Source organism: Aureobasidium namibiae, assembly GCF_000721765.1.
Source record: "Aureobasidium namibiae CBS 147.97 unplaced genomic scaffold scaffold_12, whole genome shotgun sequence".
NCBI classification, from domain to species: domain Eukaryota; kingdom Fungi; phylum Ascomycota; class Dothideomycetes; order Dothideales; family Saccotheciaceae; genus Aureobasidium; species Aureobasidium namibiae.
Genome location: NW_013581197.1, coordinates 791,314 through 813,058, shown reverse-complemented (window position 1 = coordinate 813,058; position 21,745 = coordinate 791,314). Strand labels below are relative to the sequence as shown.

At 49.1% G+C, this 21,745-nt stretch overlaps 8 protein-coding genes across 8 annotated transcripts; 5 read left to right on the top strand and 3 right to left on the bottom strand.

Annotated features, from left to right (window-relative positions):
• Positions 1-488: 488 nt before the first annotated feature.
• On the bottom strand, positions 489-2,577 carry M436DRAFT_50356 (MFS general substrate transporter; the record flags this gene model as incomplete). The annotated part of the gene is made up of 9 exons (XM_013570372.1): positions 489-618; positions 677-845; positions 897-1,200; positions 1,249-1,549; positions 1,609-1,857; positions 1,907-2,087; positions 2,138-2,294; positions 2,342-2,452; positions 2,506-2,577. 9 exons carry the CDS (start codon positions 2,575-2,577, stop codon positions 489-491), a joined length of 1,674 nt encoding a protein of 557 aa, XP_013425826.1.
• A 700-nt stretch (positions 2,578-3,277) lies between these two features.
• On the top strand, positions 3,278-5,641 carry M436DRAFT_65327 (uncharacterized protein; the record flags this gene model as incomplete). The annotated part of the gene is made up of 6 exons (XM_013570503.1): positions 3,278-3,771; positions 3,824-4,512; positions 4,663-4,929; positions 4,987-5,199; positions 5,266-5,448; positions 5,502-5,641. 6 exons carry the CDS (start codon positions 3,278-3,280, stop codon positions 5,639-5,641), a joined length of 1,986 nt encoding a protein of 661 aa, XP_013425957.1.
• Positions 5,642-6,128: 487 nt separating this feature from the next.
• On the bottom strand, positions 6,129-7,939 carry M436DRAFT_65326 (acid protease; the record flags this gene model as incomplete). The annotated part of the gene is made up of 3 exons (XM_013570502.1): positions 6,129-6,873; positions 6,926-7,666; positions 7,713-7,939. The coding sequence occupies 3 exons, from the start codon at positions 7,937-7,939 to the stop codon at positions 6,129-6,131; spliced, it is 1,713 nt and encodes a 570-aa protein (XP_013425956.1).
• Positions 7,940-9,088: 1,149 nt separating this feature from the next.
• Positions 9,089-10,180, top strand: M436DRAFT_50338 (uncharacterized protein; the record flags this gene model as incomplete). The annotated part of the gene is made up of 3 exons (XM_013570367.1): positions 9,089-9,447; positions 9,504-10,076; positions 10,132-10,180. The coding sequence occupies 3 exons, from the start codon at positions 9,089-9,091 to the stop codon at positions 10,178-10,180; spliced, it is 981 nt and encodes a 326-aa protein (XP_013425821.1).
• A 2,414-nt stretch (positions 10,181-12,594) lies between these two features.
• M436DRAFT_74259 (uncharacterized protein) lies at positions 12,595-14,601 on the top strand (the record flags this gene model as incomplete). Its single annotated transcript, XM_013570613.1, has 6 exons — positions 12,595-12,764; positions 12,819-12,917; positions 13,029-13,427; positions 13,481-13,893; positions 13,946-14,156; positions 14,205-14,601. 6 exons carry the CDS (start codon positions 12,595-12,597, stop codon positions 14,599-14,601), a joined length of 1,689 nt encoding a protein of 562 aa, XP_013426067.1.
• A 984-nt stretch (positions 14,602-15,585) lies between these two features.
• M436DRAFT_50419 (uncharacterized protein) lies at positions 15,586-16,794 on the top strand (the record flags this gene model as incomplete). Its single annotated transcript, XM_013570387.1, has 1 exon — positions 15,586-16,794. The coding sequence occupies one exon, from the start codon at positions 15,586-15,588 to the stop codon at positions 16,792-16,794; it is 1,209 nt and encodes a 402-aa protein (XP_013425841.1).
• A 617-nt stretch (positions 16,795-17,411) lies between these two features.
• Positions 17,412-17,867, bottom strand: M436DRAFT_50794 (uncharacterized protein; the record flags this gene model as incomplete). Its single annotated transcript, XM_013570454.1, has 2 exons — positions 17,412-17,748; positions 17,800-17,867. 2 exons carry the CDS (start codon positions 17,865-17,867, stop codon positions 17,412-17,414), a joined length of 405 nt encoding a protein of 134 aa, XP_013425908.1.
• A 1,272-nt stretch (positions 17,868-19,139) lies between these two features.
• On the top strand, positions 19,140-20,420 carry M436DRAFT_12060 (acid protease; the record flags this gene model as incomplete). Its single annotated transcript, XM_013570292.1, has 1 exon — positions 19,140-20,420. A coding segment is annotated over one exon (1,281 nt), but the record flags the coding sequence as incomplete, so codon positions are not given.
• Between the last annotated feature and the right edge of the window lie 1,325 nt (positions 20,421-21,745).

Sequence of the window (21,745 nt, the reverse complement as noted above, 5' to 3'; positions counted from 1 at the left end):
CGAGTTCGAGTTCCTCGTCCATCCTCCCGAGCTCAAGTACCTCATCAACAGCAGTCACTCCATCGTCAACTCCCATCGCTGCACCTTCTTGCCCAGCTTCTAATGGCACTACCTACACTGATGTCCGCGGTCTTGCGTACACTGTTCTTTGCACTTACGATACCTCGACCAACAACATTGTTTCATCATCTAGCATAGGCAGTTTCGGAGATTGCGCAGTGCTTTGCGATGATACGTCTGGGTGCACTGGTCTCACATGGAACGGTACTGTTTGTTCACTCAAGCAGTCTTTTGGTCAATACATTCTTGGTGCTGTCAAGGCATGAGTAGTGGTTGGATTGAGACTCCTCTTCAAGCATTGGTAGCGTACATCTCGGATGGGGTCAGGGGTTCAGGCGTAAATGGATATTATTATATAACTAGAGTAGTACACATCAGCAATCTCATTCAATACCATGAAATCAAACTACCTGTCGCACCGATACCCTCTAATCTGTTTTGACAGCAGCTCGGCCTAGCGCTAGTTCTTCCAAGGTCAAAGTCTGTCCGTTCTTGTCGCGCGAGCGAGGGATCCAGTATACCGTCAACACAAGCCCGATGAGCATAAACGCCGAGAAGCTATAAATCGTCGTGAGCTCAAGTATAAACAGCATGATCTTCGTGACAAGAAACTTACACAAGTAGATATGTCTTGTCATCCTGAATACTGCCTGTAATCCAACCGAGAATGCATTGAGACAGCACAGCTCCGAACTTGCCGAAAGCAGCGCTGATGCCATGAGCGGTGCATCTGTAGCGCGTAGGGAATACTTCCGCTGCGATGATGTAGGTTGTTGCATTTGGGCCTGTGTTTGACGTTAGTCACGAACTCTGATCACGGGGTCCTGCATGCTTACCAAAGTTGAAGAAGACCTGTGTCAAGATATACAATACCACGAGTACTGAAGATCTTTGTGAGTCCATCAACTTGCGATAGCTTGTACCGATCACGAGGAAGAGGACGAACAGCCAAAAGAAGCCATTGATCTGGATGGTTCTTCGTCCCAGGCGGTTGATCGAGACCAGCGTAATCAAGTTGCCCAGTATAGCCCCGAGCGACACGATCAACAAGCTTTGCCATGCGTTGGCTAGAAGAGATTGGTACAACTGCGGCTCTATCTGGTTGTTTGCCCAGATCTTCTCGAGCGTGGTATAATCGTTCTGTAGAGTGAGTCAGCAGGGATATCACCTGGTCTCACCCAGACGTACCATTCCAAGCCCGTAGAAAGCGAGATCGAGCGATAACCATGTCAAGGAAGTCGCTACCAAGGTGCAGTACTCTTTGATATCCGCCCAAGAAGCTTGTGGTGGCTGTGGTATCTCATCTGAATCCACAACCGAAAGAGGAAAGACCGGATTGTTCAATTCTTCTGTGTGTATCTCATCTTCATGATCCTGTTGGAAAGATTCCCGGCTTATAGACGAGAAGTGGTCGCCGGAGTAGAAATAACGGTCGACATCAACAGCTGCCTGATGATCATCCCTTACAATGTCGACAGTGTATCTCGGACTGTGTGGTTGATTCAGTCAAGATGCATACAGAAGGAATACCTGATTTCCACACCATACCTTTCTATGATGGTCAGACGAAACCAGAGAGAAGCTGCTGCGGGTACTGCTCCGAGGCCCAGGATTAAACGCCATATAACGTCTAAAGTCTTTTGGCAGTCGTGCAAACAGTCTTTGGCGTCATGCGGAAGTGACCCACGAGCGGCGTATACTGCAACTAATGGAACTAGTGTAGCAAGAAGTTGACCGAGTGGCTGGCACATAAACACGGCTGTCAACATCCTTCCACGAAGCCTGGTCGGAGCCATCCTAGACACGAATTAACAACCACAAAGGCTCATCATACAGAGAGTCTTACTCTGAGCAAAGGACAGCGCTCAGTGGGTAGTCGGCTCCAATGCCTATACCCATGATAAGCCGCCAGAACACGAGCCATCCGATGAGTGACATAGAGCCATTGACACCAGTTGAGGCCATGGCTGATCCTAGAGCCGCGGCAACAGTGATGATAAGCTCAAGTCCATAGGCTTTTCTTCGACCTGCGATGAATCAGCAGAGGAGATTTTTCCATCATCGTAGGCTGTTTTACCCAGCCAATCTCCAGCGAGACCGAAGCCTAGCTGGCCTAGAATACTTCCTCCCAGTGTTGCGATGTTGATAGCGACTGCGTACTCGTGCGGTACAGTGCCTTTATCGGGATAGTAGATGTGTCCTATCATGGGCATGACTAGGTTGATGGAGAAGATCTGTATCAGATGAGAAGGTGTATATAAGCCTTTCAGAGTCATCTGACATTGTACGCGTCTGTCAAGAAGCCGACTCCAGCTACAACGACTACCCAGACCCACTCTCTCCGTCTCGAATGCTCAAGAGAATCGAGGACATACTGCCGCCTGTCTGCGGGCTAACAGATTGTCAGTGACCGTGCCGCTGCAGTCGAACGACTGATCATCTTACCGAGACATCTTCAAATTTTGAAACACTAGCGAATGGATTCAAGTGCAATTTGATCCATGTCAATCCAGCCATGGTATGCTGAACGTTTTGGAAAGCAAAATAGAGTCATTGGATACGGTGTTGAAGATAGCGGTAGGAGAATGAAGAGAGGCACGACTGAGGCGAGGATATAGCACTGTCAGCGAGGCGCAGGAACGGCTCCTGGAAGCCGCGACGCGCAGCAGTAGATAGTCATGTCTGCCTGAATGTGTCCTGCGCCAGTAGATCGTCTAGTCGGACTTCTAGACTGCGAGCTCATCGGATAGATGCAGAAATCCTTTGACCAGCGAAGATCTGGATTGCAGGCTGCAGCTGAGGATGAAGCCTCACGTCTTGCTGCTTACGATCTTGGAAAAGACAAGCAATCATCTGACCGAGGGACTGCGAGCTGCGCTGCGAGGTCGATGATGATGCAGACGGAAAGAGGCTGGAAGGAAGGAGCGAGCAGAGGAGGTTGGGGGAAACAGCAGGGCTTGGCAGGGCCACGTTCCGCTTCTTGCACTTTCCATTCGCTCGCTGCTTGATTGACATGCAGTTGGATCGTGACACTCTTGCAAGATGTCCATATTGGTATCGAAGAGACTTGTGCCTTGTCAGCCTTGTTGCCACTTGATAATAACAATGTGCGCTGGATCTGACCGGCCGCTGGCTGCTGGGCTTTTCAACCAAGTCCCGCTCAAGTCGGTCAAGATGCTTGTTGCTCACACTTGGGAACCTCTACCAATTTTGCGTCATGAGCTTTGGCTGGTCCATCAGCGATGTCATCCTGCTCGCACAGTATAGCTGGAAAGTGTACGAGAGCTTTACTGACGGCAACTACAACGCTACGAACGAGTATGAATGCTTCAAGCGAGAGTATCGGCAGGTAATTACCTGCCTCGAGAGGCTCGTCGTTGTCAGTCCCGACCTCGCTTCGCTAGCAGGATTTGACGAGACGTTTGGAGATACTATCAAATTCATCGACAAGCACCGCATTCTCACTGCTAAAACGACACGTCCTCTGATCACCGCTTTGCCACAGACGAGCAGTAGAATCAAAGATTTTCTCGACCGTGTTGGCCGTGGGTACCAAACAGCGACATGGCCAATATATCGTGAGGAGGCAGAGAAGCTTCACCGACAGCTTGATCGAGTTGTTGCCATTGCAACATTACACGCAACGACAACGACACTCCAAAACACACATGGCATCGAGAGGCAGTCAGAGGAGATCATGCGTGCAGTAAAGTACAATTCACCCATCAAGCTCTGTCCGTATGCCATCTGATATAACTTCTAGATCCTTGAGCGACAAGGTCAACTTTGTCTTGAGAAGAATCACGCCAACATCAATAACAAGCACGACTGACTTGGACATAAACTATCTCACAACACTGTCTCACACCAGCATCAATCAGCCAAGTGCACTACACCAGATAACTGCACATCTAGATCGTAATGAATCACCAGACGATATGCTTCAGCTGCTACATCAATTCTCGCAAAAGATGGAATACCTTATCATGAGAGATTCTGGCGGAGTGCGCCCGGTAGTCAGGCATCAAACATCAAATATCCAGGGCGCGGTCACAGCTGAGCGCATTGTACCTGTACTTCAACTCCTGGACACTGCCCGCAGCGTTGTGGACACCGCACTTGGTCTTACTCCCACACAAACTCATCCCCGGAACCAAGAGCGATCACCGAGTGTCAGTTTAGGAGTCCGTGCTGAGGATTGGGATGTCTTTGGACAATGGTTGAAATGGCATATGTTACACCATGAGCCAACTCGATCGAAGCGTCCTGTACAGCCTCCGAGAGTGGTCTCAACAGAATCTGCTCCACCCACAAGTCCTGGTGCCCTCCAGGCACCTCGTCAACAACTCACCGGACGACCCCGAGGAGATATTTCTCCAATGGGCAGTCCTCTTCCAGAACCAGTCTTCACACCCGGCACTGATGCGTTTTCCGATGCATTTTCAACCCCAGGTACCGTGTTCACTTCCGCTAGCAGCGAAAGAAGATACTCGTCAATCGACCTCGGCACTTCTTACGCTGCAGAGAACGCTCTCTTGGCTTCGGCTACATAGCCTGTGACCATTGTTCTTGAAAACAAGCGAACGTTCGATGCCTCGTTAGAGATACTGAGATCCCCGTCTGGAGTGGTTGAAAAGCTTCGGAGCAGGACCAGAGACCAGAAGACAATATACCACCTACCACATGGCGGTGCAACTCGAGCAAATACTTTTGTTCCATGGGTTGACAACAGTCGTGTACACAAGTCAAGTTTAACCGAGGCAAGACTACAGTTCAAAGGCTTGCATCAGATTATTGTCAAGGACGAAAGAGCTCATAGAAGCACGATATACAACACCAGGCCTATGTATTGCTTCGACGAACTCGAAGGTGGGTATTGGATGATTCTATCGTATATCGTAGAAGACAGGCTGACAACTTACTCAGATCTTCAATATGTGCAGGAACAGCTGCTTGGTAAGACTATGGTCGCGACTCTCGATGTTGTGCGAATATCGACACGTGCTGGCCAGGACCACTGCGCGTCCGAGACACTACGTGTCTTGGAAGACGCTGAGAGACAAAGATCACTCTTATACTATGCTCATAAGATGTCGGCAAAGTCTGCCACACAAAGTCCTGGCTTTATCGAGTGGTCATGTATGTTAACAGTCCTTCTGGACTCATTGATAGCGCTGACTGTCCCCAGTGAATGACTTCGAAGAGATCAAGAAAGTCGACAAAAAGAAGGTCAGATTGACATTCAGTCGGCGAGACAACTCCAACGCAGGTCAACAATTGGCAGTATCGACTCCGTGCTCTCAAATGATTCGACATCAAGCAAGAATCTTCAAACAAGCATCATGGACCGTATCAAAGCAATAGACTGCGAGTTCTACGACCAAGAAGGTATGCTTGCAATGCACGCTATGTTGCCATTCTATTGCTAATCCACACGGCAGATCGTGAAGCCTTCGAGGAACTGTGTAAACCGTCGTCGGCACCTGTGTTCCGTATGCCTTTCAGACCACGAGATGTAGGTATTGGTTCGCCACTAGCGGAGTTGGATATTGGTCTACCACTTGCAGAACTGGAAGGTTAATCAAAGCCGGCGGCTAAGAGGTTATCCTCCAGTGACTGCGTTACACGAATAAGAGATGCAAAGGAGATGTATCTCTAGACGAGTATCGTTTGGTATTCATATGTAAAAGCTTTTCAACTGTACAATGTGGCTGCTTACGCAGTATATAGTTTGGTTCAAGAAGTCGATCATTGGAGATTATGCTAGATAGACAATACGGACAGAGACCAACGAAGCTGATGCACCAGATGTACATTGCAGGGAGAACAACGAACACCCAATGACAGACAAAATCGGATGATCTTAATTATGGAGATACGCAAGTGTAGATATGATAAGGAGCAATATACAAGTATTGGGATGTTGCTATGACTGCAACAAACATAGATCAACCAGAGATATGACCACTATTGGGGAGACTTTTCGAACACTATTCCACCTCCGACACACACCTTCCCAAGACCTCACCACGGATAATGCATATAAGTCACTACTCTCTACTGCACAGTCAACGACTGTCTCCAAGTTCGTACACACCCGATACAGAGGTTGAATGTTTGGTCTTTTCCTTTGGGGTGATATGTCCGCTCATCTCGTTGAGTGGGTTACCCCAAAGTTCGTGCGTCGAACTGTCTCTTTCTGTAGCAGTGTAGTTGGAAAGTGGTATTGCCTTCTCATCTGCACCGTGGATATTGGTGTTATCGCTGGTGGTATTGGCGGCTTTGTTCTTGCTTTTTCGCATCCACAGAAATATACCGAGACCCATCAGCAGCACGACTCCTGCAACGCCACCGACTACAGGGCCAATGATACTGGATGTGGAGTTCTTTGAGGATGATGTTGGCGATGATGAAAGCGATGTTGAGGAAGACGAGGAAGCTGATTCTGTGGACCCTGTCGATGTAACTGTAGTGTCGTCCGGTTTCGTTGACGCGCACACGGGGCTGAAGACCTTGCCATTCTCGTCTACCGCCACCAATTCTTCGTCTGAACTGTCGGTAGCTTGCCAAAGAGTGAATGTACCTGCGTCTTCGTTGACCAAGAGATAAGCGCCGCTCAGGAACTGCCGTCCAAGCTGGACCATGTCGTTTGCATTCAGAGATTGGAGTGGGATGATGTTGACTTCATTGAGTGTACTGCTATAGTTGATGGAGCCGTTCGCGAGGATGGTTGCGTCTGGTTGCACGACCTGTGAATTTGCAATGGAGATCGAGGGACCTGACTGGAGCGATATACTCATACCAAAGTCAAGACTAGATAGATGGTTAGCTAATCTTCAGCCGTTGGGGTCCAGCAATAACTGACTCGTAGTCGGACGAATATGTTTCGCCATAAAAGTTGAGACCGAAAGAGTGCTGTTCAAGAACATTCGATATACCCACAGCAAGTTGTAGATTCTGGTAATATGGATCGCGAGGAAGTGTCATCAGAACTGGGTAGTCCGGCATGATACATGCTCTCAGAAGGTTCGAGGCAGAATCAAAAAGATCCGCTTTCGTCCCATTGGGAAAGGTCAGCGAGATATCACTTAGTGACACAACCATTCCCGAGAGGCAGTGACTGTCGTAAGTAAGAGGAAACGAATAGTTCGTCCCTGTGATTTTGGTCTTGTCATAGCCCCCGAAGACAAAGACGCCATCGTTTTGCGTCTCAGGCGCTCCAGAGTTACCCCAGTACATAGACCAGGAGCGAGAAGCGACTATACCATCTCTCTTGAGTGTACTCAGCAAGGTAGAGTTTGCACCAAGACCCAGAATGTGCTGAGTCAGATAGTCCCCGCCAGTGTTGGCACGTCGGATGCCGAACGCAACTTCGGAAGAAATGTTGGATGTGTAATGAAATGTATCAGTAGACCAGAGGTCCGAGGTAGCATTGACATACGTGTCAGAAGGATCCGCTCCAGACGCGCTCATGCTTGACACAGCTTCATAAGTCGTCGAGTTACTCGTGTCGAACATACCGCCTCGGTACGTTGAGCATTTAGCCTGGGTGAAGCTCTTGTCGCATTGCCCCTGGCTGTCATAGATAAGCGTATTGTTGGTGAGTCTGTAATTCGTCAGCAAGATCATTTTCGAGGTTTCAGTCAACGTACGTCGATGGTATCATAGCAAGGGGTTGTTCGGATGATCCAATTGCGATCTGGACTCCTCGCATGTGATTTCCATTGTTGAGAGCTACATTCGTGACCGGCATCGAGAATGGCTTTCCACAGTTCTCAGCGCTGACCGTCAAGGACAGAGAGAAGATCGCATAGAACAATGCAATGGGCAGGGATGCTCTCCACCAGTAGAATGACAGCAGCACTCGTGAATGCTTCATCTTGTCTGCTGACGTTGATACAGTAGGAGTCCGGATGGTAGAGGTGAGTAGGCGAGTAGCGTTACTTACGTCTTGTTCCAAAGCGCTTCGCGCTCAGGGCAACTCACCGGACTTAATGATAAGAATGTGGCAACGAGAGTGGTAGCCTGCAAACTTGGTCTCTCTAGCAGGAAGATGTGATAATCCTTCACACTCAAGCAATATCCCGACTGCTCGATGGTGCGACATTTGGCGCTATTGTTTGTGCATATGCGACTGCAATCAGTTGTGTTTGGCAACCAGAATAGCAGCATCGGCCACTTTACCAAGCAGATATTCGCTTATTAGTTTGCGACGTGCATTAATGCAGGTGTCTGTCTGGCGGAAGCGCGGATGAGGTGATATGTCGTCTCATCAGCTGTGAGGAACGCATTGGGTAGGAAGCATGAGTTGGGGTGGCCTGCTTTAATCTATGCCAGCGGCTACCTTGGTGACTAGAGCAGGCCGAAGATTGCTATTCGAATCACAGAATGATGATGGCATTGCCGTTGCGGACTGTTCTGGCTCTCGAACGCAATAGTCAATATCGAACCAGTGTCGACTGTCATGAGGCTGTCAGATTCAGTGGAAGAGAACGACAACTGACAATGTTATTGGACCATGCAGCTATAAGATATGTCTCGGCCAACAACTAGTGCCTGTCGAAACGTAGCGTTGAAAAAACTGTCAATCACTGCATGATCAAACAATTTCCTGCAGGGCACAGTTCTCATGAATGAACCACTCGCCGCAATTGACTTTTCGTATCGCGGGGCCTCCAGACACAGATGATAATAGAGCACAACAGATTGTCCTTCGAAGTGACATTGATTCTTGAGATGTTCAGTTGTCGTCGAGTATCCATCGATGAGGGCAGAATCAGACATTGCGTTTTTAGGCGCCGATGTGGGGAGGCACAGATTCGCTGAGTCGTGTTTAATATATCGGCACCAATGAGAATTAAGATTGTTTGCTGCACGCCGCAGCAGTGCGGCACAGTTCGAAGATGCCAAACTCCTGGGTGGCCCTTAGAGGCCAAGTTGTCGATTTGACGATGGGCAGATCTTTGAAAATATTGCTCTCGTCCGGAGCAACGTGTGTTTCTGCCACATTTTTCAGCGTGCCGCCAATATGAGGACAGCGACGCGACTGCTTCCAGCTATCTTGATTCTGGCAGGCTTCTTCTTGATCAGAATATATTTGTACCGCTTACCGGTCGCGGATGTTTTCCATGGCTCGAACTTCAGGTCGCTCATTGGTAGCGAAGACGATGCGTCGACGGAGGTCGACAAGGCTGTAGACTTTTCTTCAACGTCTGCGTCGGAGGACGGGCGCATTGAAGCGACTACCGCTATCCATAGTGAGATTTCAGCTACCACGACTGTAGAGCAGGTCTCAGCTACCGGAACTAGCTCGAACTCTTTGGATCAAATTGTTGTGATAGGAAAACTCCAAAGCGAGGATGCATCTTGGGTTGAAAAGCTTCCGACGTTGGTTTTCTCGGCGCCTTGGATTTTGCCGTGTAACAAGCTGACACGAATCACAGATGGCAGAATGCCGTGTATACAGTCGACAACGATACCTGGTCTTTACATACAGCAAAAAACAAAGGGCGCGAGGCCAATGTTTACCTCACGTACATCATAGAGAACTACGAAAAGCTTCCCTCGACTATTGCTTTTGTACACCCTCACGAAGACGGTTACCCACGAGCATGGCACACAGATGCAGACGGTTATTCAAATATCAAGAGCTTGTCATCTCTCAGAACTGAGTTCGTTCAGGGTAACGGCTATGCCAATCTCCGCTGCATCGCTATCCCAGGCTGTCCAGACGAGATCCAACCCTTTCGGGAAGAGTTTGACAACGAAGACAGAAGAGCCGAACACGCGCTCGCAGATGCGTGGAAACATATCTTCGGGAATGATGATGTGCCTCACGTTATAGGCACTCCATGCTGCGCTCAATTTGCAGTCTCGCGAGATCAGGTCCACAAACGTCCTTTAGAGTTTTATGTTGGTGCTCTGAAGTGGTTGCATGATACACCCCTCGACGATGCCACGAGTGGACGTGTATTTGAATATATTTGGCACATCATTTTTGGACGGGAGCCAGTGTAGTAAGTAACAATTGGAGTATTGAAAGAGACATTGACTGACTGCGTTCTTGAACAGCTGTCCCGACCTAGGACAATGTTACCACGATGTGTATGGAAGAGGGTAGCATGTAGACAGTCGTAAAACGCATACACATTCATAAGCCCGATCATCCACCAGCACACTTAGCAAAGAAGCAATGAGACCATACCAAATTACGGCGTAATATTATTGTCAATGTTGGCTTGAGCGACGACGCCAGCAGAAGCCACAGGACTATGAACTGGGAGAACCAAAACATACCCATCAAAAGGTCAAGCCTCCTGTCCCACGTCTATTTACGCAGGACAGCGTAAGGAGGCCATTGCATGCTTTCATCATTGCTACTGCAATAAGTGCCCAAAGCCTGCCATCCGACATCAGAGCAGTCGATGTCGGTATGGAATATGATTTGGCATCCTTTTTCGGCCCGGCCGTTCGCATGCCCAAATCGAAACTCCCGTTGAGAGACTGGCAAGTAGTGTCTCGGGTAGCTCACAGACTGTAATAGGGTCGTCGTTCTGTCACGAAGGCAGTCCAAGCACTTACCTGTTCACCTTGTATTGTCGCTGTACCCTCGACGCATGAGCAGTGAAACATTGTGCTTGACGATGTGGACACACCCAATCACAGAGGCGCTGCTCAAGGGAGTCAATGACACAATGTGGACAATCCATCGGGTCCGGTGTTTGCAAAGCAAAAAGTCAAGGGTAAGATGGTGTTTCTTTCCTCGAAATTCATCGGTCGTGTGACTGCTCAGATATATTGGTTCGTCCCATTGAGTTTGGATATCAATGCCAAAGATGTAATGGAAGCGCGCGAACGAGGATCTCAGAGTGAATCGAGACAATAGTGTCCCACTGATGATGGGATGCCACATTGGAAACCGTGATCTTGAGTGAGGCCTGGGCCTGTGCTTCTCAATTTGGCTACAATGTAATGACCTGAGGAGATGACCTGGTCGTGCATTCAAATTCAGTCGTACCGTTCAAGCAAGACCGAGTGCTCGAAATGAATATAGCACATGGACATTTGCTGAGTGGAGCTCGGCAATCCCGAGCGCATTGAACTCCGCAATGATCCTATTGATAACGGAATGTCCAGATGGACCAGTAGTAAGTCGCGCGTGGTAAAGTCCTGTAGGGAATATCTGTGAGGATTTGATAGAGCCGAAAGTTCGCTATTCAGATAAGTTCAAAAACTGGACACGTCAAACGTGTAGTAATATTTTGAAGCCCGGGGGAACCTCAATGTATCCGTTGATAGCCGATAGGCCAGGCTATCTTGCGGCGCCATTCACCCCATGATGTTTGGTAGCACGCGCGAGCAACGGAGCTCGGCCGAGACAAAGCTTCGTAACATTGGTACTCACACGCCATAGATCCACTGACTGATAAGAGAGAAGAAGGAAGCAGATGTTAAGATGTGGAAGAACCAAAGTTAAGGCGACACCTCAAAGGTCAACGAGCGTCTAAGGGATGGTTCTGGAGGGTGTTGCGAATATTTTGATAGAGTTGGCGAGGCGTTGGAAGGGAAAGATAGTCCGAGCACCTACGTTTCCACCTCGTATCGTCGCTGTACTTCGTAAGATAATTGACGCGTCGTCGCACGAGGGATCCAGACAACTTCGTTGGGGGATGTCTCTTCGAGAGGATCAGGGAGGCAAGGGAAGTCGAAGGTCATCACTGTCTCAGCTCTTATCACGATAATTGCGATGTTTCTTCGGAGGTGCGCACGCAGCGAATACTACAGCAACTTTGACAGATGTGTTGCAGCAGAAAGAAATGAAGTTTGAGACGGTTGCGCTCCGTTAGATTTGGTCAATTCAATGTCTGTTCAGATGGTGAATAGATTACCCTTGAATCTCGAGTCTGGGCTCTGGTTATCATTGGCCCATATTTTAAGGTTCGCCTTCCCCATGTTCTCCCCAATGCCTCGCGTGCTCACTATAGCCGGACCAATCACATCGAGTGCTGTAATCTTCGGGGAGGAAGCTTTCCATGACAAAGACGACACAGCCGGATGTCCAGACAAGAAAGTGAGCATCATCAACTAGCGACTGAGGCGCTTCTTGGTATGCGACCATCTACTGAAGGCCAAGAAAATGCATGGCCTGATGCTACTCAACATCGCATGTTTGTATGAGGAAGAAATAATCACTGGGCCCGATGAGGAAGGTCATGGTGGTACGGTATCACAAAAGATAACCCCTCGGATCCTTTGTATGTGAACGTAGGATTTGGAGGATTATCGGCTGGTCATCTGACGCCACTCGCTACTACACTCCATTGACCGAGGCTTATCGAAGATAAGTACGTCCCCAAGCCGTAAGTGGCGTCTTCTTTTGAACAAGCAGAGCTTATCATTGGAACGTTGCGCTCGGCGGATTCTTGCATTCCGTGAGGCATCTTATTTCCCGCATCCCCCGAAAGACATCAAAACAAGGGTGGCCGCAGTCGCAATTTCTAACCCACGCTTTCTCACTAGCTGCCTGTCGCAAAAATGAGTGACGACGATTTCAAAGGCTACGGCGAGAAACAGCCCCACCAAGGAACTCTTGGTGACCATGGCCACCAACTCGGCCGCGACCCTGAGGCACACGACGTGGTGGTTGGCTCCCAGAATGAGCTGCACAGAGAGCTCAAGGGCAGACACATGCAGATGATTGCCATGTAAGTATACCATCACGTCTTAAGAATACACCTTCGTGCTAATCAAAATATCAGTGGTGGTGCAATCGGTGCCGGTCTGTTCATCGGTTCAGGCGGTGCATTCCAAACTGGTGGACCCGCCTCTGTGTTGATCGGTTTCATGGTCGTTGGTAAGTGGTATATCGAGATAACCAATATGCGCTTGCTAATTATTCTCCAGGTATCCAAGTGTACGAATTCGGGCTGTTTCACTACCAGTTATTCTCGACTAACATGATTATCCAGATACTTCATGATGCAGGCTCTCGCAGAAATGACCGTCTTGTATCCCATCAACGGAGCTTTCTGCATGTACATTGTCCGTTTCGTCGACCCCTCGTTCGGTTTCGCCTGCGCTTGGGAATACGCCATCAGTTGGCTGACTGTCCTCCCCTACGAAATTTCCGCTGCTGTCAACATCATTCATTATTGGTCAGGATCTGAGAGCGTCAATGCCGCTGCTTTTATCGTTCCATTGCTGGTCGCTCTCGTCGTTATTCAGTTCTTCGGTGTGCGCGGATATGCAGAGGTCGAATACGCCCTCAGTCTGATGAAGATCATCGCTTGTGTCGGGTTCATGATTCTTGGTATCATCATCGACACTGGTGGTGTTCCAGGACAGCCTTACATTGGAGGAAAATACTGGTTTGTCCTAGCGGCTCGAGGATTTGAGACATAGACTAACACATTGGGACCAGGCACGCACCCTACTCCAACGGAGGTTTCCTCAGCGGCTTCCACGGTTTCTGCAGCGTCTTCGTCACTGCAGCCTTTGCCTATACTGGCACTGAACTGACCGGTCTGGCCGCCGCCGAGACGATTGACCCCAAGAAAGAGATCCCCAAGGCCTCAAAGCAGGTCATTTACCGTATCCTGATCTTCTACGGAGTCAACCTGCTGCTCGTTGGTTTGATTGTCCCGGCAAACAGTGATGCGTACAACGGCCCTGGTTCTTCATCTCGCCACTCTCCCTTTGTCATTGCAATTCAGCTTGCTGGCATCAAGGTTCTTCCATCTATATTCAACGCTGTCATTCTCATCGCCGTCATGAGTGTCGCCAACTCTTGTACTTTTGGGTCCACCCGAACAATCCAGGCTCTAGCCGCAAACGGTTGGTGAAAGACAAGCTTTGTATCACAGACATAAACTGATTTCCATCGTAGGCATGGCACCTAAATTCATGGCGTATGTCGACAAGAAGGGACGTCCCATCAACGTCATTATCATCCAGCTGCTCTTTGGATGTCTTGCATTCATCAACCTGGCACCAAGCGGTGGAGACATCTTCAACTGGCTCCTGGCATTGTCGGGTCTCTCGATTCTCTTCATTTACGGCGGTATCGGTCTTGCCCATGTGCGATTCCGTAAGGCTTGGTAAGTGATGATCCGCCCTCGCTCCAATTCATGACTAACCATTGATAGGAAATACAACGGTCGTTCGCTCGACGAGCTGCCTTACAGAGCTTCTGCCGGCGTCTGGGGCTCATACTTCGTCATGCTCATCACCGTACTCGCTCTCCTAGCCCAATTTTACACCGCACTCTACCCCGTCGGTGGTCCCAACCTTGATGCTAGCACCTGGTTCCAGCTCTACCTTGCTGGTCCCCTGCTTGTCTTCCTTTACTTGGTCTGGAAGGTCTACAGTTGGTTTGTCAGACCAGCAGACAGACCGCTGTTCGTCAGAACAAGAGACATTGACATCCTTTCCGGCATGAGAGATCTCTCAGTTGACAGGATCGAGTCCGAATTCGTTGACGATCAGAAGACCAAGAAGGGTCCTTTGGGATACATCAAGAATGCCTTCAGTGCTGTCTTCTAAGCTAGGACTGCGGTCCCATATCAAGAGAATGTGGCTGCAGTGTTCCTAGTCAGCATCATCACATTCGCGCAAAACAACCAATCATACCTACTCTCGTCATCCAGCTTTCTATCTGATATGAGCAGGTGGGTCATCTTCAAGCTCAAGCACCTCTTGCTATGCTGCTGTACATAAAATCATCCTTTGTAATAACCAAAGTTTTCTGCTTAAACTCCGATCGCTTCCAATGTGTGATATTTGCTATCATTCTCTCGCCTAACGCAGAAATCTGCTGACATTACTTGCTGCTTTCAGATTTCCTGGACACAACTGCTGGCTAGCCAGAGTGACATCCTTGGGTCAGATGAACTGTGGAGGGAAACTTTAGCCGAGGCTTTTCCAAATCCCTCCTGCTCCTGCGTCTTTTGTTTTCACCTCGATACTAATCTTGCGCAACGACATGAACTTTATGTACAGTCACCAGGGTCCAGTATCGAAATACGGTTCAGCCATGAGACGCGCAATCAGCTGGCAATTTGGATGCGAAAAGTGAAATGCCACATTTGCAGTGATCCGCAACAACGAAAGCGGAAGACGCCTGAAGGAAGGAGGGGCTATGTTGGTGGTTGTTGCAATTCTCCACCCAACACAACTGCACGAGTCTATGATAACAACTCCTGTGTCGCCTGTTACCAGGAACAGGTTGTCGACGTAGCAGAAACACTATCGGGATGCGATGCAATGATCACCCCTCGTACTGTCGACAAGGCCCACAGCTTCGCACACGGAGGCTTTGTCCAAACCAACACCAACTCACCAACAGCCTGATCTTCCAGAAACGCCGCCATGGATATAGCATGGGAACAAGCTAGGTAGGCTGAGTGCTGGCATACACAAGTGCTGGCAATGTATGTTTTGAAATGACTGACCCTTATATGGCAAGGGAGTGCATCATCCTGAGGTCGCTCTGTCTGGTCAACCATATCACCAAAACCAAGCGTCGACATGATTTCCTATATTGCTCTCTCACCTTCAGTACCCGTTGCGTATCTCGCAACCGCAAGTCTGGCCTTCTACATCCTCCTGAACATTCCACAACAACTTCGGAATCTATGCTTCCCGATCTTCCTCGTGCCTGCATGGCGAGCTTTTGCTACAGCTGGATGCCTCACGTGGCCGTCTTCTCTGTCTGGAGTCTGGGGGCTTGCGGTTCTGATTTGGATAGCACATATCATCGGCTTGTTATACATTGACAAGCTACCAGTGCAGAGCAAGATCAGAAAGCAGTGGGACATCAAGGCTACTTACAAGCTGCTCTTTGATGTGCGCCACTTTGATACAAACCGGACAACTTCTCCATCCGGTGCTGTATCAGTGTCCAGGACGGCTTCACTTGTCTTTGTCGCATCTCGTCTCCTCAGACTCGTCGTGTACTGGCAACTTACTGTGCATCTGTTCACGCCTCTCATACCAATGATATTTGGCCCCCTCGAGCCATGGGAATTCGACCAATACGCTCAAACATATCTACGACGATTGCCAATCTTCGAAACTCCAGAGCCGGTCACGGCACGCGAAACGTGGATTCGAGCTGTCTTCACGTTCCGCTGGATATGGCTCAACTTCGTCGACGTCGATGCCGCACATACTTTCTTTAGCATCATCTTTGTCGGCGTATTACGACTTGACTCGCCTGAAGAGTGGCCAGCTATGTTTGGGAGTCCTTTGGAGTCTTACAGTCTTCGTCGCTATTGGGGAAGATTCTGGCATCGTTTGGTCTACAGACCTTACGTTGGTCTTGCGAAAGTGGTGGCTGGAAAGCTGCATGTACGCAGCATGGGACCCAGGGTTGAGAAGACTTTCCTCGTCTTTCTGATCTTCTTCAATTCGGGTCTGGCTCATGCTATTGTGTCTCTTCATAGTGGCAACCTCGCTGAGGATGTTGATGACATTGCTTTCTACTGCATGAACTTTGCCGTCATCGCCGCGGAGGGAGTGATACAGAATCTCGCCTCGCCAATCCGAAAGTTCCTGCCCAGCTGGTTATGCAAAATTATTGGGTTTGTCTGGGTGTTTACGTTTTGGTTCTGGGCGGCGCCGAAATGGGCTTATCACGAGGTGCACGAGGAACTTCTCAACGAGGTCGAAAGAAGAAACAGGATTCAAGGATTAAGACTGTTTACAGGGATGCTGGGTGGAGAACAGTTCAGATAGTTCAATATGGAGTAGATGTCTTGATAAAGCCACGTACAGATAACTTGAATGTTGATTTAAGCATATTCATGGACGTACCTTCAGCTGTCCTCTGTGAGCTTCATGTATAGTTTAGCTGACAGGAGTATAACCAATAACCATACTTTTCTCGCACATGGTACATTGGTGCGGTACCTGCGTTCTTGGCAGGGAAGCTTTTGCGTCTGACATGGAGTTTATTTCGACCTACCCTCCTCGGTTGCCAGTCCAAGGCGACAATTCTGTCGAAGTACCCTCTCAATCAGCTGTGCATGTAACACGCAAAGGACGTTCTGTCAGAGTCTGAAGACTTCTCTTTCCTTGAGATGGAACATGATAATCAAGATTGATGGAGGCCGAAGAATCGCTAGGCACAGAGGACTGAAGAGTATGTTGAAAACCATGCATGGTAGTTGATATATAAGAGAAAACAAGCAGATACGAAAAGAGCGAACATAAAGCAAAAACAAACACCAGAAAGATAACCAAAGGAAATTCTATCATCTGCATCCACCGCCACTGCCTCCTAGCCGGGCTATCCCCAGCCTGCAATCAAATCAGATCCGATATTCGAGAGTCGTGTGTATCAATCATCCCATCTAGTGGAAGTAAGACTGGAGCTGCTGGAGCTCTGCATCAGTCAACCCGCTGAATCTGAGGGAATCGGCACCGAGAGGGACAGGGTATCCAGCATTGTAGCTGCCAGTCAAAGCAGTGGCGAGAACCATGCAAGTAGAAGGCACACCAGCGACCTGGAAGCCACCGGGACCAGCAGGAGTGAAGCTGAGCTTGGCTCCGTTGAGAGACTCGCGGCACATGTCGTAGTTGTACTCGGGAACAGAGTCGAGAGGGTCGGTTTGGCGACGCTCGTGAATGCCGCGGCGGCCAATGGCACCGCCGACTACGCCGCCGAGGAACTGAGCACCAGCGCCCAAGCTGCGAGAAAACTCAGTTGAATGTTAGAGCGAGAAGTAGAGCCAAACTTACACGCCGTCGCCTGTGAAGCCCTTGCCGTGCAGACCCTTCTTGGCCTCGACCGAGGTGGCCAGGACCATGGTGAGGGCGATCAGGGAGTTGATGGTGAACTGCATTTTGAAGGTTGTTGGTTGATGAAGTGGTATTTGAAGGCTGGAGAGGTTGTCGAGAGATGTAGAGGAACTGAAGAAGTAGGTTGGAAGGTAGTGGTAGAGTAGTGCGGAAGAGTTGATTGCTTTGGATGCTTTGGTTGTTGTGTTGCTGAGTTGTGTGATGATTTGGTTTTGGTCGGATGTCAAGGAGGTTTATATACCTCGTCGACCATGACTCTTTCTCTCCAAGTCCTCACAGAGCTGTAGGATTGCCCGAGCATGTTGCTGCGGTATGCTTGGAGATGCCAGAATAGAAGTGGATCATGTTGGAGAGTGGACCTACCAACAAGCCTCAAGATGCCAACATGCTATACCAGGATTCTGCTATATTGGCCAACGCGAGTACAGTCCTCCTACCTACGAGCACTATATTGCCGTCAAAAATAGACTTCAAGTTCAAAACTTCAATGTCTGTGTCGTGAAGGAAGAAAGATTGATGCATGCGCAGCACCGAGCTCTTTCCCCACCGCGATCGGTGGTGGCTGGGCTTGGCTTGTGCTTTACATCATGACCGTAAAGTGCAGAGTTGAAGATGGTTTCTTCCTGTCAATTGACACGATGGAATATTGCAGGTTAATGGAATCAAGCGCGTCGCTCAATACAATACTGTCCATAAGACTAAGGTACTCATGTTCTACGTGAGCATATGCAAGCAGTTTGACATTGTGCAAGATGTGAAATTTGTGCTTTGCATGCAAGCAAAACACAAGCGCCAACCCGAAGGATTCTGCCAACCAATCAGGCGGGCACAGAAACAAGATGCAATCTATTAGTGATATTTGAGGAAGCAATTGACCGCAGCTTTAGGCGCTCTGCAGGATCTTGACCAACAGATGCTGCGCCATTGAGAGACAACTATGGGTCCTCAGGACTCTCGCGGTAGACCGCGCCGCTGGTCAAACCTGTCATCATGAAACAGCATATCTGAACCTCTGGAGGCATGTCCAGGAGTCTTCCTTCTTTCACTCCATCCTTCTCGCTTGTATCGTCACTGGAGAAATTGCATTGTCAGCCATGAAGTGTACTCAGTCAGCTTCTGTCATACTCCTCTCCGCATCGTCAGCTCTCGCGGCAGGCACTGTTGAATTCTCACTCGGACGCGAACAACACTCGCACTTTCCAGATCTTGTCGAACGTCATGTGGAAGGCACTTCCGAGTCTGCGTTGCTTACCAATTTTGCTGGCTCTATTGGCCTGAGATACTTTGTCAACCTCACCGTCGGCACACCCCCTCAACCCCAGACTGTAATTATCGACACTGGAAGCAGCGACACTATATTCCTGGCTGCGGATGCGCCTGCCTGTCAAGCGCAAAAATCAAAGTCAAAATGTCCTGGCGGGTCATACAACTCATCAGCCTCGTCTACTTTCCAAACGCTCTCTCCAGGCGCTATAGACGCAGGTTATGGTGAAAATGCCACCGCCACTTCCAACCAAGGTGGCTACGTTGCAGACCTTGTGACCGACATGATTCAGATCGGCGATATCGTTGTGACTGGTGCTCACTTCGGACTCGCACATGAAGTCGAAGGCAACTTTCTGGGCAATGGCCTTTACACCGGCATAATGGGCCTCAATTATCCAGCTCTCGAGGCGGTCGAGGAAGGTCAACCAAAGTATCCCACTTTTGTTGAATCACTGGTCGGTGCCAAAGCCATCGCTTCCCGTCTCTACAGTCTCTACCTCAACGAGCTCAGCAGTTATGGTTCAATCCTGTTCGGTGGTGTCGATACCGAGAAGTATATCGGCAACCTCACGACGCTGAACCTCTTGCCATCGGGACTTGAAGATAAGAAAGTCCAGCTATTTCCTTTGCGTATGGAACAAGTTTCCATCACCCACGAGGATGGCACAGAAGAGACTATCGTTGCACCCAACGAATTTGACAAAGCCATCTTGCCAGATTCTGGAACTGCCACTTGGAACGTTCCCTCAGACACTTACAACAAGATAGTCAACATGACTGGTGTCACAATGTCAGGATCCAATGCAGTGTTGCCCTGCAGCAAGATCTCCAACAAAACATCCCTCACACTCACATTCTCTGGCAACGGGACCAACAAAGCTCAACTAGAAGTCCCGCTCACTTCCTTCTTCATCCCCGCAACACTTGCCGACGGCTCCGGCATTGCAAAAGTTGACGGGGAAGACGCATGTCTCCTGATGGTCAAAGAAGCTGCTCCAAACTCCAGCATATATCTCATGGGCGATCCCGTAATGCGTGCTGGCTACTGGGTTTTCGATCTCGACAATGGACAAGTGTCTATCGCGCAAGCACGTCTGTCATCTACAACTTCCAACATCGTTGCCATTGAAGCTGGTCCTCATGGTGTCATGAATGCGACTGATCAGCCGAGTGAGCTTGGTGCCAATTCGACTGCCAAGATCGATGGGACAGCTACTGCTTCGGTCAGCTATACGTTGTCGACAGCTGCTGGTGCAGTGGGACAGACCGCGGGCCCACAATCTACGACCCTGAGTGGTGGCGCTGCTGGAACCATGCTTGATACTAATGCTGGCATGTCCATGGTTGGTGCGCTTTTGCTCTCGGTCACGTTTGGTGCTTTCTTGCTGTAGAGTCCATGTCCCGTAGAGTCATCTGAACTTAGGCAGTGGCTCAAAGTGAACGATTCAACTTAGAGGTAGATATCGCTTCATCAATGTTCACGTACATAATGCTTGTGTTCTTTGTGATGAAACCATATTCATGTCTTTCGCCTCGACGATGGATGACGGCAAAACCGATTCACCATGCGCATAGGTGCTATCATATCAACACCAGTTGGTTACCGGACAAAAAACCAGACACTGAGACAAATGAGAAAGTCACCGCTCGCTTTTCCCATAATTATCAGGAAGATAGAAGCGGGAATTATTGTGAGCAGGGTCATTCTCTGAGCAAGAAACTTTGATCATATCCTAGTTTTGATGTCGAGTGATTAAGCACTTGGGGTCTGTGATGTTGATACGATTTAGTATTCATACCCTGCAGAGCTCATTAAATCTGTCACCGAGAGATAGGAGACGATAAGTGTGACTAGCCATGGTATCATAATTTGGCAGATCTATACATCTTGTGTGGGAGATACTCAGAAAGAGTAGGAGGGTCAACTTGATCTTGACCTTCTATCTTCTCTTCCTTCTTCCTATCTGTAGTAGCCTTAGATTGTGCTCAGTCAACGTTGGTGTCAAAAACTCAGGATTCTGTTGGCTCATCTACCTGCTAGAGGGTGTCATCAGCTCCTAGTCTTGCTCTAATGTCCCTTAGCTATCTCTTTTCGCTACATCTCACGATATATCTAGAGCTTCGATACTGGAGAGAGACGTCCACAAGTAGATATCACGGGCCTCCTTTGCTTCTCCCCTGAGGTGTGATCGCAAACTCCAGTTTTGATCACGCCAACGGGTCAACACGCCTGGAACGATTCTTAAGTGCGTACAACCCGAATACGGGTTAGCTGAACGGTGATGACTACGCCATAATCATAATGAGTAATCTAGACAACCATATCATGGTCCCAGGTATCATATGATGACAGGAGCAAATGCAAGAAGAGAGTTTGCCCACTCTGGAACAAAGCACAGAGTTGAAAACCACTTCATCATCTAAAACTAGCAATCACGAGGACCAACTCCCTGTCTGGCCTGAACCCAAGGGACCCATGTGAGGTGTCGAGTCAATAAATCGTTCAGTCTCTCGCTGCTTCTTCGCAGATCAAAAACGATGGGGAAAGCTATAGTAGAGCCAGAAGTTCATGGGCCTGGTTGACTTCTCTCTGCGAGGGCACCTCCAGTGCCGTTCTCGA